General features: G+C 42.7%; 1 protein-coding gene across 1 annotated transcript in view; it reads right to left on the reverse strand.

Annotated features, from left to right (window-relative positions):
- The window catches only part of GRIN3A (glutamate ionotropic receptor NMDA type subunit 3A), a gene marked incomplete at both ends in the record, with an annotated part of 66,748 nt that overhangs the window by 38,517 nt on the left and 12,238 nt on the right, over positions 1 to 15,993 (reverse strand). Inside the window, one exon of the mRNA XM_082300872.1 lies at positions 2,373 to 2,977. Within this exon, the coding sequence (XP_082156998.1) occupies positions 2,373 to 2,977 (605 nt within the window). The remainder of the gene's footprint in view (positions 1 to 2,372; positions 2,978 to 15,993) is intronic.

A 15,993-nucleotide genomic window follows, 5' to 3' on the forward strand; every position in this document is an offset into this window, starting at 1 on the left:
GAATAAATTGTCCCCTGTGAGGGTGGTGAGGCCCTGGCACAGGTTGACCAGAGAAGCTGTGGTTGCCCTATTCCTGGAAGTGTAGAAGGCCAGGTTGGACAGGGCTGGGAGCAACCTGAGATAGTGGAAGGTGTCTCTGCCCATGGCAGAACGTGGAATGAGATCTTGTTTGAGGTCCCTTCCAACCCAAACCATTCTGTGATTTTATGTATCTATGAAGTAGCAGGCTGATGAAATTACCCAAGAAGCTGAGCTAAAGCTGTAAGACTAATTAAAGCCATAAGACAAGATGAGGCTTTGAAATTTTAATGCCTTGTTCCATCAACAAGGATGTTCCTGTGAGCAGGCAAGAATAGATGAGGGAATCAATCTCATTGCAGGAGGAATGATGGACAGTGACTTACAACAGTATAATCCTCAGGGGGTTGTACATCTATAGCCATATCCACACAGATACAAGCATGCTCTGCCACGCACTGGCTCATTATTCTGCTCCTGGGTGCACTTAAATGTCTGCACAGCCAAGGTATGAGATCAGTGCTGGCAGCAGAAGCTCCAGCCGTGCCAGCAAGTGGGACTGTTGTTTATCCGGGCTTTGCAGAGAGGGGAAAGTGGAGGTCTGTGCACTGCTCCTTCTCCATCATCCCCTTCTCCATCCCCTTCCCCATCCCCACCCACAGCAGCTCCAAGGCTTCACACCAAGACAGATGGGCCCATTCACACACAAAAACGCACTCATTAGTAAACATGCACCGGACAAAAGTTTCAACTTTGGAGGCTGAAAAAGCCTAGAAGACCTGGTGAGATGGGCCAGGCTGGTCACGGTGAAGCCACTCATCAGTGTGTCACACCTGAGAAATTGATGGCACCACTCAGAGTTAATAGTTATGCTGCTGACGCAAATACATCAGTTCTGGCCGTCAGGTATCTGTCTCATTCATACACTGCAAAAACAGCTGCACTGATTCAGGACAAGGGTTTCTCTAACCTGTTATTTTCTCTTTAATAGTGTTCACAAGCAAATGTATAGAGGAAAAAAAAAAGGCTAAGCACACGATCCTTTCTTTCATTTCCACAACATCTTTACCAATATGAAGGGAAAAGAAATTCCACAGATGCTGCATATAGTCTCCCAAAATATAACAAAAGCTAATGGCTCTCTGTAGAGAGCAACGATGATGAATTATTTTTCATGAATACATTTAAATGAATACATTTTTTTGTTTTCTTTTTTCTTTATCCGTTCTTCAAACCTCAAAAAGCCTATTATAAAGCTGCTGTCCTCTTGTTACTTTAAGAAGCCTCCCACTGAGTTTTATTTTTCAGGTATGATCTAGTTTAAATATCCAGAATAATGAAGCAAAATGAACATTGCAAGTCACTGGGGGTACTGAGAGTCAGTCCAGTGTTTACTTCCCAAGCCTTGTTTCACTCCCTGGAAACAGAGAGTTTTTGACTCTGAATGGATGAGTGGACTAAGGAAATGTTGGGGTCTCAAATGTTTGTTTTGAGCACCGCCATTAATATATTACTGTGCAGCCATATCTGAGAAAAATTATGTTTTTCAAAAAAAGCCAAATACAAAAAGCCTCAAGACCTTTTATCGTAATTCCATCCAACATAATCTTTAAGTTGAAAACTAGGTGTTCTGGGGGGAGAACATGCTACTGTTGCTAGATGTAAATTAAGTGATGAATTCACGTAGTTAGCCAAGATATTTTTGCTTGTTTTCAAAAAGAACCATGCAAGTTTTCCACTCATATGTTAAAAACGATAATATTTCTAGACATGAACACCCAAGCAGCTTTGGGAATAACTTCTATATAGTGACATGCAGCAGAGACAGCACTTCGTACTTTTCTGTGCTCTCACCAGAAGAAGCCCTCTGAGGAGATGAAGGTGTATCTTTTTCTTTTCCATGGAAGCATACTAGCAAGGGGTACTACACATCTTTATATTGTCCAAGGGCTTTCACAGTGCAAATATTCTGTGTTTTGTACACTCTCGGGTACCTCAAAATCTCAAGAGAATTTGACAGTAGCCCACCTTAGGTGAATAAATATAAATACAAATTTCAGAGCACAGTCTGTAACCTAGCCTGTGTTTACTATGTGATCTCTGCTTCTGTGGAACAGTGTCTTATTCTACCAGAATCTCTGAGTTCTGGCTTACTCTCCCACTGCGGCGAAGTTAAAATTTCATTGTCTTCCCAGAAGTAAAGAAGCAGGAGGAAACACTGAAACAAAGGTGTTTGTGAGGGAGGGATAGCTAACCCACTGAGAATGGTGGGAGGGGGAAGAAAAGTATTTTGCTTGCAATACAGCAAATACCACCTGAGGGGGAAGAAAAAAAAAAAAAAAGGTAAAACTTACTTTGACAAATATTGGCCTGAAGTGATATTCCTTTCGTCCGTGTCCATGCAGTTCATTGTACTTGGAATGAGAGCTAGTTCAGGCTGGATCATGGTGGCTGCTGCTACAGCCCTGGCCACCAGCTCCATGGCATCCTGAACGTAATGCTCGAAGACCGCCTGAGTTGTCTTGCCGTGGGCGATGAGACCGAGGGGCAAACCTTCTGTCCTCAGCTCTTCCACATTCTGTGAATCCCCAATAATCCAGTGAAGCTCTGGAGGCATCACACCAAACTGCGTGGTTATCTCAAAAATCCTCCGCGTTTTCTCCATGTCACACCCAAACATCACCATGGTCGACGTCGTGTCTTTGATGCTCTCCAGGTAAAACTGCAAGTAGTTCAGGAGGTCACTGGTTGAAGTGAGGTTTGCTGTGATGTTTATAATGGACCCCAGGTGGAACTTGGAGCTCTGTTGTGTGAGGAAGAGAAAATCTGTGATGTTCCACTCCTCCTGGCATAGCATCAGGCTGAAATTGTACCAGTTGTTCATCGCAAGGATCGAGAAAGTGACGTCAGCATCAGAACTCAGTGAGTTTTCTAAACTCATCTGCAGGTGCAGAGGGTTCTGTGGTTAAAAATATGAAAGACAATGCTCAGAAATATACTGGACACAAGCTAATGGCTCTGATTAATTTTTATACAGTCCTTTAGTTCAAAGTAACCACCTGCCAATCAATAGAACTGTGTGAGCTACAGGAAAATTTATACACACCCAGCTTAAATGGACTGTGATTAATGGGCTTCCTCTGCTAGTTTGACTCAACTGCAGCAGTCATTAATGAGCCTGTTTCTGAGAATATGTTTTTCTTCCTACCCATTTGTCCTCTTGGATTTCTAAGCACTCTCAAGTACATATTTCCCTGCACCCCTAACAGGGGTTTGAGAAGGTATTTCCTTACTGCTCATGTTCATCCATTTACAAAAGGATGCTGAAAAGTTCTTTGGTAAACAATAATAAAATATAAAGAAAACCCCTCAGTCCTTTTTATTATAGCTCTTTTTTTGTGTGTGTGTAGCTGGGGGATTTTTCACAGACATATGAGTAACCTTATAAAATGGATCACAGTCTACAATCAAGGCACATCATGTACTGCCAACAAAACAGGACGAGTTACTGAATGCACAGGAGGCTAAGATACGCAGACTGTGATTTCTGAGCTGGAAAATATTTGATAAATAAGCATTCCATACTCATTTTTTCCATGTCATTGATGTTATTACAGAACTTAACCCATTATGTTTCCCAACACCACTGTCCTTGGCTTTATCTTTTCCAGAAAAGGAAGAAGGATTTGAGGCTAATTCCTCTGTTCTCTTAAGGTGAGTAATTCTTATTATTTGCACATTCTTTTTCTTACTCTCATTCATCTCCTTTCCCTGGTCCTAAAAATAAATTTTTATTTACAGTTTTAACAAGGAAGGAAAGAAATTAAAGAATCCAGGCAATTTCTGGAATTTTGCTGTTAAATAATTGTCTGCCTACAAAAATGTTTCTACTAGGCTTTCAGCTAGCATATTATATACTACTCCAACTTTTGATTTTAATTGAGAACTTGAAGTCTTCATTGTAGTTTTCCTAAAGAAGTTATATCACTTTGCAACAGCATTCGATTCCAGCCATGACACTGTCCAAAAAATTTCATGCCTGTTCCATTGCAACTTTTGGTCTGTGAGAGCTTCATTGTGACTTTATGTCAGAAACTGTATCTTACCCCACACAGGTACCTGGATTTTATCTTTCTGTCCATTACATTACTAAACACTTTAGGTCTGTTCATCCTTCTCTTACATCCTCAGAAGTAAATGTGTATTATGTGAGGGACCAAACCTTTTCAAAGTTGATAGAAAATGTCATTTTGGTTTAAAAAGTACTTTACTGCTAATAATAGCAGTAAATCCAGTTTGTATGGATCTTAGAAATGTCATTCTGAATTCGAAATAATATGCTAATTGGTCAATTTACACTAGTTTTACTAAATAAAACCCTGGGCTCTCCAACACAGATGTAAGGGGTGAAATGACAAAAAAACAACCCCTAACCCTGAAGAGCTATGCACCATTTATAAGCAGCAAGCCCCCATTGTGTTAACTTGCAGTTACATCAACTCATCATCTGTTTTCTAGATAGTTTAAATTCAGAGCTTGATAACAATACTGTAATTAAAGATGTTCTCAGTTCTTTTTGTTATCTCTTGGGTTTGGTACCTGTGGCCCTTTTTTTTTTTTTACCCAGACACAAGAACAATCTCATTAAATGGATCACTGTCCACAATCAGTGCACATCGTGTACTGCCAGCAAAACACAAGAGGGATGACTCTTTGATAAAGGACAAGTTACTCAGTGCACAAGGAGCTAACCTGTACAGAATCTCTGAGTTCTGGGCCAGAAAACATTGCCTACTAATTAAAAAGCATTATTAGTTCAGGAGGGGAATAAAGCACTGTGCATAGTGGGTTTGGGAAGCTGGTTTGAATAAACTAGTCCCTGCAAACTGAATCACAATGAACTTTTTTCCTGAGGCTATGAGATAATCAGGTAAATTAACTCCAGTTTCTCTCTCACTGCAAATAGACAGGAGTAGAAAGGATTTGCCTCATCCTCTTTGTCCGAGATTAAGGAGAAGTACAAATATTTCTTACACTGTGATCCACCTCCCATCAGAAAAACTCTGCAAGCTTTAGTTAATTTGAGTGTTAATGTGAGTGAGAATAAATGAGTTGTTCAGTATACACAGAACATACAAAGGACAGCACAGAACCTGACCATACCTGTGCAAGGAGGAGCAAGCACCTTCAGTATTTCAGAAGGAAAACATCCCAAGCATAGCACTATGGCTATTATGGGATAGGCTCAGGGATCTACTGGATGCAGAAAAACAACCAGAGAGTGACAGACACTTGCAATAACAGCTGTGTCCATACTGTTGAATAAAACAGCCCAGGAAACAAAAAACCAAACTGGAGCATTTGTACTGCTTAGTTTGTCCTGGGACCAGTTTTGGCACCTGACAATAAGTTCTCTCATACCCTGCACTGGCTGTTAGGGTCCCAGCACATTTGAGGAGTAGGAGTATCCCAGTAGGGATGAGACTGTGTGAGCACTGGCTCTCCACCTCACCCAGCAGGTTTAGATCTTTAAAGACCTCCATGCCCTCATGCCAAACCCAGTGCACATGTGCAGTTCCACAAATGCAAGACTGCTTCTGCTCCTCTACAGCACCGTTCCTCCTGTATTAAAACACTATGAACTGATGAATATCCACACCCAAGGATCACTGGGCATTACCCTGGGCCCAGAGCAAGCGTAGCACGAAGAACACACAGGGCAGAGAAGGTGAAACTCTGCCTCAGGGCCAGAAAAGTGGACATAATTTTACTCAGCAATGCAGGTGAAGGCAGTTTCCATCTGACTGGGAGTTCTCAGGGCTGCACTCTCCTACAGAACCACACCCACAAGATTAATCCTCAGGAGCTCCAGCACTGTGATCTCTGTCTTATGTGCAGCACACCTGGATGTGTCAGTGTGGTCCAACAGTCTATTCTTGTGCCGAGACACTGCTCCTCCCTGAACAGAGGCTTCATTTGGGATAACCTGGCTTGGACTGAGCCTGTGTGTAAAAGTGCTCCTCGGTGTGAGACCATCTGTGCTTCAGCCATCACCTTCAGGAGCCCACAGATGCACTGACATGAGCACATATCATCACTGTGATGCATTAGCTGCTAAATCCCCTGCTAAGGTGCTTGAAAGACAAACATTCAGCCCTGAAAAAGTAGCAAACAGAGTCTCTTTTCTCTATTAGGAACACTGGGGCTGCAAACCTGTCTTCAGAATTTTTCTCATACAATAGCATACATAAAATTTACTCACCAGGAATTACTTCTGCTTCGGTTTCAGCTAATTCTCTGCACACCATGAGAACACCCCTGTAGGTGCTGAGGAGGAAGAGTAATCAGTGTTCCCTTTGTACTGGGACTGAGGGAAGGGAATGCTTGTTTGCAGATGTTTGGATTTAATGCCTTCCTAATTATATTTTGAAAGGTTTATTTGCCATTTGTATGTAGGTTGCAGTTGAAAAACAATACACAGAAGCCACTTTTCAGTAGACAGCCTTTGATATTACAATGTTCTTACTGCTTTTACATATTTTTTATTGATCTTTCTTTAAAGTCAACAATTACTGCTTTTTAATGAGGAACTTCTACAAATTATTTATTAAATAATTCGGTAGTAATTCAGTAGTAACCAAGACAGTGTCATTTCATAGGGAAGGTTTCTGACAACCAAAATGATAATTTAGATGTGCATAATAGTAACCATGGAACAGAGAGATTTATGAGATTTCATCTGTGTATTGAACTCTGCTCCACCCTTATTAAAGTTCTTGGGCAAACTCCTTCTTAAACTCACTTTGAAATTAGTACAATCTGACTATGTCAGTTAAAATGACAATTAAAGCTCATATGGAAATTCAGTCTATATTTCTTTAAGCTGCCATTGAAGACAATACGACCTGCACCAGTTTTTCTTCAAACTACACAAACAGACAATTTAACCTTATTTGAATAATGCTAATTGTTACCTATTTTTAGTAATGTGTTTACACAGTGTCACTAGCAGGAACATCTTCTATGTCCACAAGTGCTTAATTTTTTATTGGATGTCACTAGCTCCTGTTTTATAAACCAGCCATGACCGCCCGACTTCAGTGTTTGCTTGAGAAAGAACAGGCATTGAATCCTTAATTTCTGACTAATTGCCTCTGGACCTGATGCCGACACTCTTTCCACTGACTTTCGGTGGGCTCTGGACCAAGCCATTCATGGAATATTAAGCTTTACACGGTCTGATGTGCCTCTTCTCCTGCCAATCAGCACAGACTGTAACAACTGATTTGCTTTTTCTATCCCAACCAGAGCAGTTTTTACAGGTTTTTCCCATTGCCTGAGACACCTGAGAGAGCAGGTTCATTTAACAGCTGAAACACGGTTTGCATTTCATTAATGCAGCATTTTCCAGGCCTCCATTTCATCCATCTGCAGACCCATCCTTGTAAATCTTGTGAGCACAAGCGCCTGGACTTGCACCCTGAAGGATCTGGTCATTTATCTCTTCAACTGAAATTTGTAATGCTAATTAGGCATAGTCACGGTGACATTTTATTTGACATTATAATAGGTTCATTAGCAGAGTTAAAAGCATAGACGTGAGTGTTGCTTTGCTAACTCTGTAAAAGTAAACAACACACAGAAAATATTATTCCCCTCTGACTCTTGGGAGCAAAGGCAGTGTTTATATATATACAAGTATATACATTTTTGATAAGAAACACAAAAGAGAAAACAGATTATGTAATTACACCAGAGAAAGTTCCACTGAAGGAAAAAACCCTCCTGGCTTGCAGTGCCACTGTGGGGACTCACAGCTCTACAAACAGAGCTCAACAGCAGCTGTGAGCAAGCTGATGCCACAGATTCAAAAACTGGGAAGACTGTTTTTTCCACGGTTGAAATTAGAAAATTCAGGCCTAAAACCCAGTTCCTTAAAGTCTATGGGCACACCTATTGCCTCTTCACTTCATGCTACAAGAAAAGGTGCTACAAAATGCTGTTTTATTTTTTAAATGTCTGCTGCCTCTGCTGAAATGGCAATACTTCAAGAAAGAGTTTGTGCTGGCAGCTGAGAGGCTGTGGGAAGTCCTGCCCCCGTTCCTGATCAGCGGCCGAAGTACCCCCACTGCACCACACCCCAGTCCCTGCCCAGCCCTCTGGCTGCTCCAGAGGGGAGGTGTGCTCCAGCTGCAGCAAAAAGCCTGCTCTGCCCTCAGCCCAACGCTGCTTCTGCCGTGCAGACTTCTGATTCTCTGGGGAAGAAAATCCCAGACCTGCTTTGAACCAAAAACCAGTAAGATGATGTCATGAATTCCTCTTTTCCTTGTCTTGTCCATCTGTTTCCTTATACACCCTTGTTTGACCAAGACCCTAATTTGAAACAGGGTTGGTCCCCACACTAACGACTGGTTTTTTTGCAGAGGGTTTAAAAGCTCAGAGAGAAAAGCTATCTTAGACTAGCCAGAGCTATCCTGGGTTCCTGCAGCAAAAGAAGCCTGGCATCCATCCAGGCAATGCTTACATGCAAATCCTAAAAAATGCACTGACTGTTGATTTAAAAAACCACTATACCACAGGAGTTAGCTTAATTTAAATCTTGACTTAGTTTGTCTTGAAAATTATTTCTTTTATTAGACCAGACAGACATGACTCGAGGTCGCTTTCTCTAATGCTACACAGAAATACTCCAAACTAATCTGAATATGTACAGCTCTCTACAAGGTCAAAGAGGCAATGTAAAATATGAACTTTCAGCTGCTCTTGGAAAGTAGGACCCATTATTTATCTGAATAGCCACTTATAAATTATCCTAAGTAATATTACTTCAAAAACTTCAAGGTGTTCTTTGCTCCAGCAAGAAAAAAAATATCCAGCATTTAAAGTTTGCTGAAGAACATTTCATACAGATTGAAGAGAGAGAACAGTTTTCCTTCCCTAGAATTTGCCTTTATAGTTTAAAAAAAGGCACACAGTCACTTACGCAAGTAGACCAGGGGGAGCTGTGCTAATTCTCCATGACATACCATTCGAATGGCAATACAATTCGGATGGGAGAGAGTGGTGGCTGGGTCCATGTCTGTGGTGCTCACTCCCCAGTGCCACAGAATGGTCATCAATGTCCAAAATGCCCTTGCAAACATTTGATCAGAAGCTGCCAGGAGATGCTGTCTGTGGATGTCAGAGTGGACAAGTGACGTGGGCAAGGACCTGCCAGAAGGAGGAAGGAGACCATGGATAGCTCTACCCCAGACCTTCTTTGTAATGCCACCTCCCAGGCAAACACGTTTCCTTAGGGCTGGCCTTGACCAGGCTGTTGGGTGTGTGAGCTGCTGCAGCTGCCCCACTGCAACTCTTCCCACACCTGTAAAGAACACAAAACAGCGTGGCTGTTCCCCTAGGAGCATATTTTGGGGTTTTTCTGAATGCCACTATAGGCCTGGATAGCTGGAAAATGGTGTTTAGCAGGATTTAATCCTCCTCTTGAGGAGAAACAGCACTCTACTGTGCTTCAAGTATCAAGGCCTTCAGCAGACTGTCTATGGGTGTCTGAGTGCTTTTCTGCAGAGAAGCACCTCACAAACACTGGTGCTTTGCACATCCTGACTATCAGTCCGAAGGGACCCATTTCAGAACAGTTCTGACACAGGCAGCCTTGAGTTTTCCCACATATGTTATTCATGCAATGCACAGGGGAGGGGCAAAGACCCAGTCTTTGGTTCAAGCAATTCAACTTTTGACAGCAGCAGAGCCAAAACAGCAGCACATTGGAGCAGACAGTGCAAGAACTTTGGGCTTGCTGAAATTTGTCTCCTTGCTCCTCACATCTGAGGTGTGATAGAAGAAGACTGTTGTTGAAAAGAAATTCTGGTAACACACCAGTGGTGCTGGTTTAACTCGAAGAAAGCTATTTAAGCAACAACAAGGGCACTCCAATGTGTGTGTCTGCTAATAGAAGAACTGCCATTAGTCTTTTGGAGTGATTACTAACAACCCCAGATCAAAGATATATCTGTGACCAGGAATAAAATACGAGTGTGATTATCAAGAAATAAGAGTTTGAAGGCTGATGAAAAAAAGCCCAAACAGGGTTATACTGAAAATATCCAGAAGTAGCATCACAAGGTAACAGCAACACTGCCAGCATAGAACGGCACCACGAGGTGCCAGGGCTAAAAATCACCACTCACCACTCAGTGAGCTACTGGTCACTAGGAGATTACAACCTTGAGAGCTGAGTAAAACAGGATTTACACAGAGCAAAGAACTATCCAGTGTGTAGAATGTACTACATATCACAAATGTGGACATAAGGTACAACTGCAAACAAATGAGGAATGGGCAAGCAAATAGAGTAGGCAGACACGCACGCAGACAACATCAACATACAGAAGAGATCAAAAGTGGGAGAAACTCCCACCCTCAACATAGTGCTCCTGCCTTTAGAAATCCTGGAACACAGATGAGTTGCCAATCACAACCCCCAGCCCCCAAAAACACATAGACACATGTGCTCTGTCTCTCTAAAGAAGATCTGGGAAGCCAGAGGATGATCCCAGAGATACAGGGACCCTGAGTATGACATTTTGAACTGTGTTGTTACTGAGAATGAGCTGTTGCACTTGCATAATTTCCCTGCACCATTGGGACCAACAATAGTACTCTGCTAACACCTCTAGGACCTCGATTAGGCTAACAATGAATTCCTGGCTTTGCACATAGAAAGGGTTTCTATAGCTCCCATTAACTGAGGGCAATATTTGCTCCGATGCCTTGCTCTTGAGGACTGCTGCTAACACAGCACAAGAGCTGACAGAGAATTTGGCAACCAGGGCTGTAATTATGATGCACATTGCTAAGCATTACTCCACACTGGGCTCCCTGGCACGTCACCCCTGCCAGGCTCCTCAGCATAAAGGGCTCTTGAAACAGCACTCCCGTCTTTGTCCTGATACAGTAGCTTCCACCTTCCCATCAGTAAGACAGACATGGTGCAGCATATTGCTGGAAAACACTGCTTTTTCAGAGGCACGACAGGCTGTGAGTACTCTTTCTGTATGACTTTTCTGGCACGAGCAAAACAGTAATTTCTTCTTGTTCAAGAAGAAATTAATTCTGGAAGGAAATATAGAATAAAAGGAGAGAGGGTATGGAGAAGACTGATTCATGCTATGTTGGTAAAAGGAGTCTGGTCTCACTTTTACAAAAGCAGCTCTTGCCCTTTCTGAGATGTGCCTGGTGTATGCACACGGCATTTAATCCAGTTAGATTATATTCACCATTAACACCTGCAGCAAGGAATAAAATCTGATGGAGCACTGTCTTCACTCTCCAGTGCAATTACAGCATGGCTTGAAAGTGCTTTCAACCCTTCCTGAGCATTTGCATTCCCCATACCTTCAGCAGCTATGCCCCCAAGAAGAAGTTTTCTTCTTCTTCTCCTCTACAGTTTCCTTCTTTTTCTGCCTGTCACAGAAACACCCATGCAGAGATCCATGGAGCATCCCGAAAATTATAGCTGTATATGGAAATATACAGCAGGGGAAATTAATGCTGACCCATGTCCCATTCCTCAGAAAGCCAGCACCAGCTCATCATCGCATCCTCTTCTGCTGGGCCTTGCTCCAGGCATGTTTCACAGGATTAATTTTAGCTACAAGGGCATTTTGTTCTATATTGATTTTTTTGTATGAAAGAAAGCTGAGAATTAAGCTTGCAAAGCCTGATCTCTTAACTCTATTAAATGAGGCCAGGGTAGATTAAGTTAGTAGTTCATCTTTCTGAGGCTAGGCATTAAAAACATGGCTCTAAGGTGAATTCTTGGGTGTACGTGGTTTGGCTTAAAATCAGGATTAGGATTTAAACAGCTTCACTTGAGGTTTCTTATTTAATACACCAAAGATTTAATTAGAAAGATGGGAAATTAGAAAGAAGAGTTAAAATTGGCTCTCAGGGCATGGGATGTGGTGGGGGGCAGGGGGGGAGAAAGCCAAACATCTCTTTTAAAAACAAATACAGTCTGCATGTGATGGGATGCAGTGAGATGACAAAGGGGAAGGGCCACTGGAATGTGCTGTCCTGAGTGGACCTGAAATGACTCTTGCTGCCCACAGAGCTGGCCAGGGCCAGAGGGTCTCATCCTGCATGGGTATCCTCAGCTCGCTGGGCAGCTTTCACCAATCAGGCAGTGATGCTCCTTTCCTCAGCAGGAGGCAAACCCAAATAAACTGGGAGGTGTGATGTTTGTTAGGTCCTCAGCTGCAGATTTACTACCTTTCAAAACAAGACAGGAATCTAAACTTTTGAAAATGCTTTAACCACTGCTCCCCACTTTTAATTACCAAAACTGACTTAAAACATTGTTACTAACAAACAAACAAAAACCTGGAAGACGAGGCACCGTATAGAAGCTTCTTGGCCGTGTTTGGAAGTTGCTTTTTCTGAGCATGCAAACCACAAAATCAGGCAAGATCCTGTAATCAGGAGGCTCCCACCCCCCGCCCCCAAAGGCAGAAGCATTTGAGTTTCCAATAAAGCGTTATAGCAACGACCCACAAAAGTGTGTGACTGCACAGAGCCCGTTACCAGGCTCACAGGGAGAGGAGGAGGAGGAGAAGGAGGAGGAGGAGGAAGAAGGGGCACTGGCTGGCTGTTGAATATAGAAGCTGAGCAATCCAGTTTGAGATCTCTGCCTCATCTCAGCGAGCAAACCCTGCCGTAAAATGGGGATAGCCCCCTCCACAGTGCCCCAGGGGACACATCACCACCAGGCTCCTCACCCATCTTAAGGCTTACAGCAAGATAAATACTTCACAGCCTTTTACACAGGCAGGGATAGGACGGGAAAAATGGAATTAAAAAAAAAGGGGGCTTAAGTAATGCATCTTGGAGAATAAACAAGGCTTTGCCTGAAGCAGAATCTAAGGCTCAAATCTCCATTTTGCTGTGCTAGACTGCCTCAATATACAAAAATTATGGGACATAACAGCCATTTGTTTTATGTGCTGTTAAGTAATTTGGGCATTTGCACCATTGCACTGCTCTGGTACACTGGTGTGTCCTTCTGACATTCCACTGAAAATCTCCTCATCAGGACCCCACATCTATGGGCATTTTGGTACTGTGATTTCCTCATTAGTTTAAAGGGGATAAGCAAGTTACTAATGTTCCACTGTATTCCAAGAGTCCTGGATACAGCCATGAAATGAGACCTTGCTGTAGTAGGTACCTCAGAGGGCAGAAAATGGTTTACAGACAGTGTTATGGGGAGGTTTGGGAGAATGTATCAAAAATCATCATCCATCCCTGTCTCACTCTTGGATTTATAATGTGCAAGATCATGAAGTGAGCATTTACAGCTCCTACCTGTGACTCAATCTTCTGGGCTCATCTAAATGCCTGACAGAAAATACATAACAGCTTCACCTCCTTACTACACACAAATACTTGCACCGACTACTGCTACCAGTTTTAACTCTGTACCTATTGTGGTCACTTAGACCGAGAATGATCACACAACATTTGTAAATTACAATGAAATATGAATCATACATATTAATCCCTCCTTTGAATCAGGTTTAGATTCAGTGGAGCAGTGCTAACTGAGGCTTTAAGTAATGTGTCCATCCAGAAATAACCCAGCATACTGCTCTTACCAGGCAAGAACTTTCGTGGTAGGAAAGTTCAATACACTTGTAGAAAAAAAATAGTGAGAAGCAGGTGGACAAACTGTTGACACAGAATTAAATACCAATTTTAACTTCTTTGTAAACAAAGTTCTTCATCCTACCTATTTAGGTAAAAACTTACGTGTACTGATACCTTATGTTGCTTGAGGGGGAAAGGGAAAAAAACTGTCGTGGCAGGTTAACGGGGGTTGGCCTTGTTTATGAGAAAATAATGAAAGTAACAGCAACAATTTATTAGCCTGGATGTTACCGATGGGAAGAATGCTTTGCAGCATGGAAATTATGAGAAAGGCCTACAAAATTTAGTTCTGATACTGGTTATATCTTCTCTGTTGCAATTCCTTTAAATTTCCACTGCCTCCATATCCTCCTATTATAAAATAATATCTTATAATCTCCCTTAAAAATAAGTGTATCTCCTCCTTAGAATTATGTAGGGTTTGCAAAACTCTGTGACAGCTGAAAAGCCACTGCACTCACTGCAGAGCACCAATTACTCAAGCACGCTGGGTATTTAGTTAATTTATTAAGAGCTTTAGGATCTGCCTGTGACAGATCTGAAATCTGACATTTCTGTGAGTCAAAAGGCTCCCAAACATTCTGATCCAAATGCATCAGTAAACTCTTGTCTGTGCTTGAGCTTCCTACAAACATACAAGGTCTTTCTTCCTCGTGGCTCAGCTCTCCCCACCCTGATCCATTGGGATGCTGGCTACGGATGCTACGCTCTCTACAGGTCAGCTTTTTGACCCTGAAGACAGCTAATGAGCTATTGCAGCTGACAAAGAGGCTCTCAGCTCTCAAAATGAACTCTGTGAGTCTTCTGACGCATTTGGGCAGCCAGTGGTTGGGTCTGTGGGTCTTCCGGACGAGGCTGGAGCAAACAGCATCTTTAGTTGTACCACTGAAAATCTGAGAGCGTCAGATGTATTAATGGATCTGCCTGCGTAGCCTGCCCTCCTCTGCACTTATAGTCTTGTGAGTTAACTTACAAGCGACTTAGAAACTCTAAAAACACAGCAGCTGTGACTCCTCTTAAGCAGCTCCTCAGTCACCATCCCTCCGAGAGCTTCGCCAGTCCAGTGTTACCAAGACTAATTAACACAGTCAAGCCTAGCACTACCAGTTCTACAGGCTAGAAGAAATAATGACATTCATGAATTTAGCAAACGAGACAGAAGTTATGAATTTAATGATCTGGGAGCCAGTCTTGAGTTATGCAAAACACACTGAGTTAGGTATTCACAAAATTGCTCCAGCGTAATTGTCGGCACGTGGATTGTTTGCAAACAGCTTGCACAAACTACTTAGTGTTAATCATTTGTTCCGTGACATAGTTAGTCATGCGCTATTTCTGCTCCTTGAGTGGGTGATTGTATCCTCCTCCTGAAGGAGAGGGTAAGAACCAGGGAAAATGAGGCGCGCCCCGGGAGTTTAACACAGATGAGCGCCTTCCACAAAATACGGGAGCTTCATGTCTCACTAATCTCTGCAAGACGTTTGCGTCTCTCCATCCCCATGCAAATAATCCACGATGACTCTGCAGAGTCTGGTGAACCTAAGCCTGGGGACGAGGAATTCACGCCAACTATTTCTGGCATCGCGATTCTTTTTAACGCTCTGAGCAAGGGGGAGTGTTGCAGAGGAGTATCTAATTCCCCCAGACAACCTGAGAGGAAGGGATGACAGATCACCGCTCCAAAGAGTTTGGCAAGAACATACAAACTGCTGTCTCTCTCTGCAGGAAACAGTGCTGTTTCAGGGAGAGAGAACCTCCAGCAAAACAGTCACAAAAAAAAAGTATATTCCCTGAAGAAACAGGAATACCGGGATTTTTTTTCCTTCCATGTTTCAGTTTTCATTGTTTACATGATGTTAGGACTTGAATGCAAGTCTTGGTCAGTCTAAGATACAGAATCCTAGAATGGGATTGGAAGGGGCCTTAAGGACCACCTGATTCCAACCCCTGCCAAGGGCAGGGACACCTTCCACAAGACCAGCTTGCTACAAGCCCCATCCAGCCTGGCCTTGAACACTTCCAGGAATGGGGAATGTATTACAGTTATTGCAGCTATGTGCAGAATTATGCTTCCACAAACTTCAGTGACCTGGGATGGGACTACAGGAGGTGAAAAACTATAAGCTAAATTGAATTTTGTTGCAATAAAGCTTTGATATCCCAGAAGTGCTCCGTGAGGTACCTGGAAACTGGAGTGAAACAGTCAGCCAGCAGTGAGAATAAAAGCAACAAAGGGAGACACAGAGACCAGGATCTTCTGTTACAGGT

The sequence above is a fragment of the Coloeus monedula genome, assembly GCF_965178545.1.
Source record: "Coloeus monedula genome assembly, chromosome: Z".
Classification (NCBI taxonomy): Eukaryota; Metazoa; Chordata; class Aves; order Passeriformes; family Corvidae; genus Coloeus; species Coloeus monedula.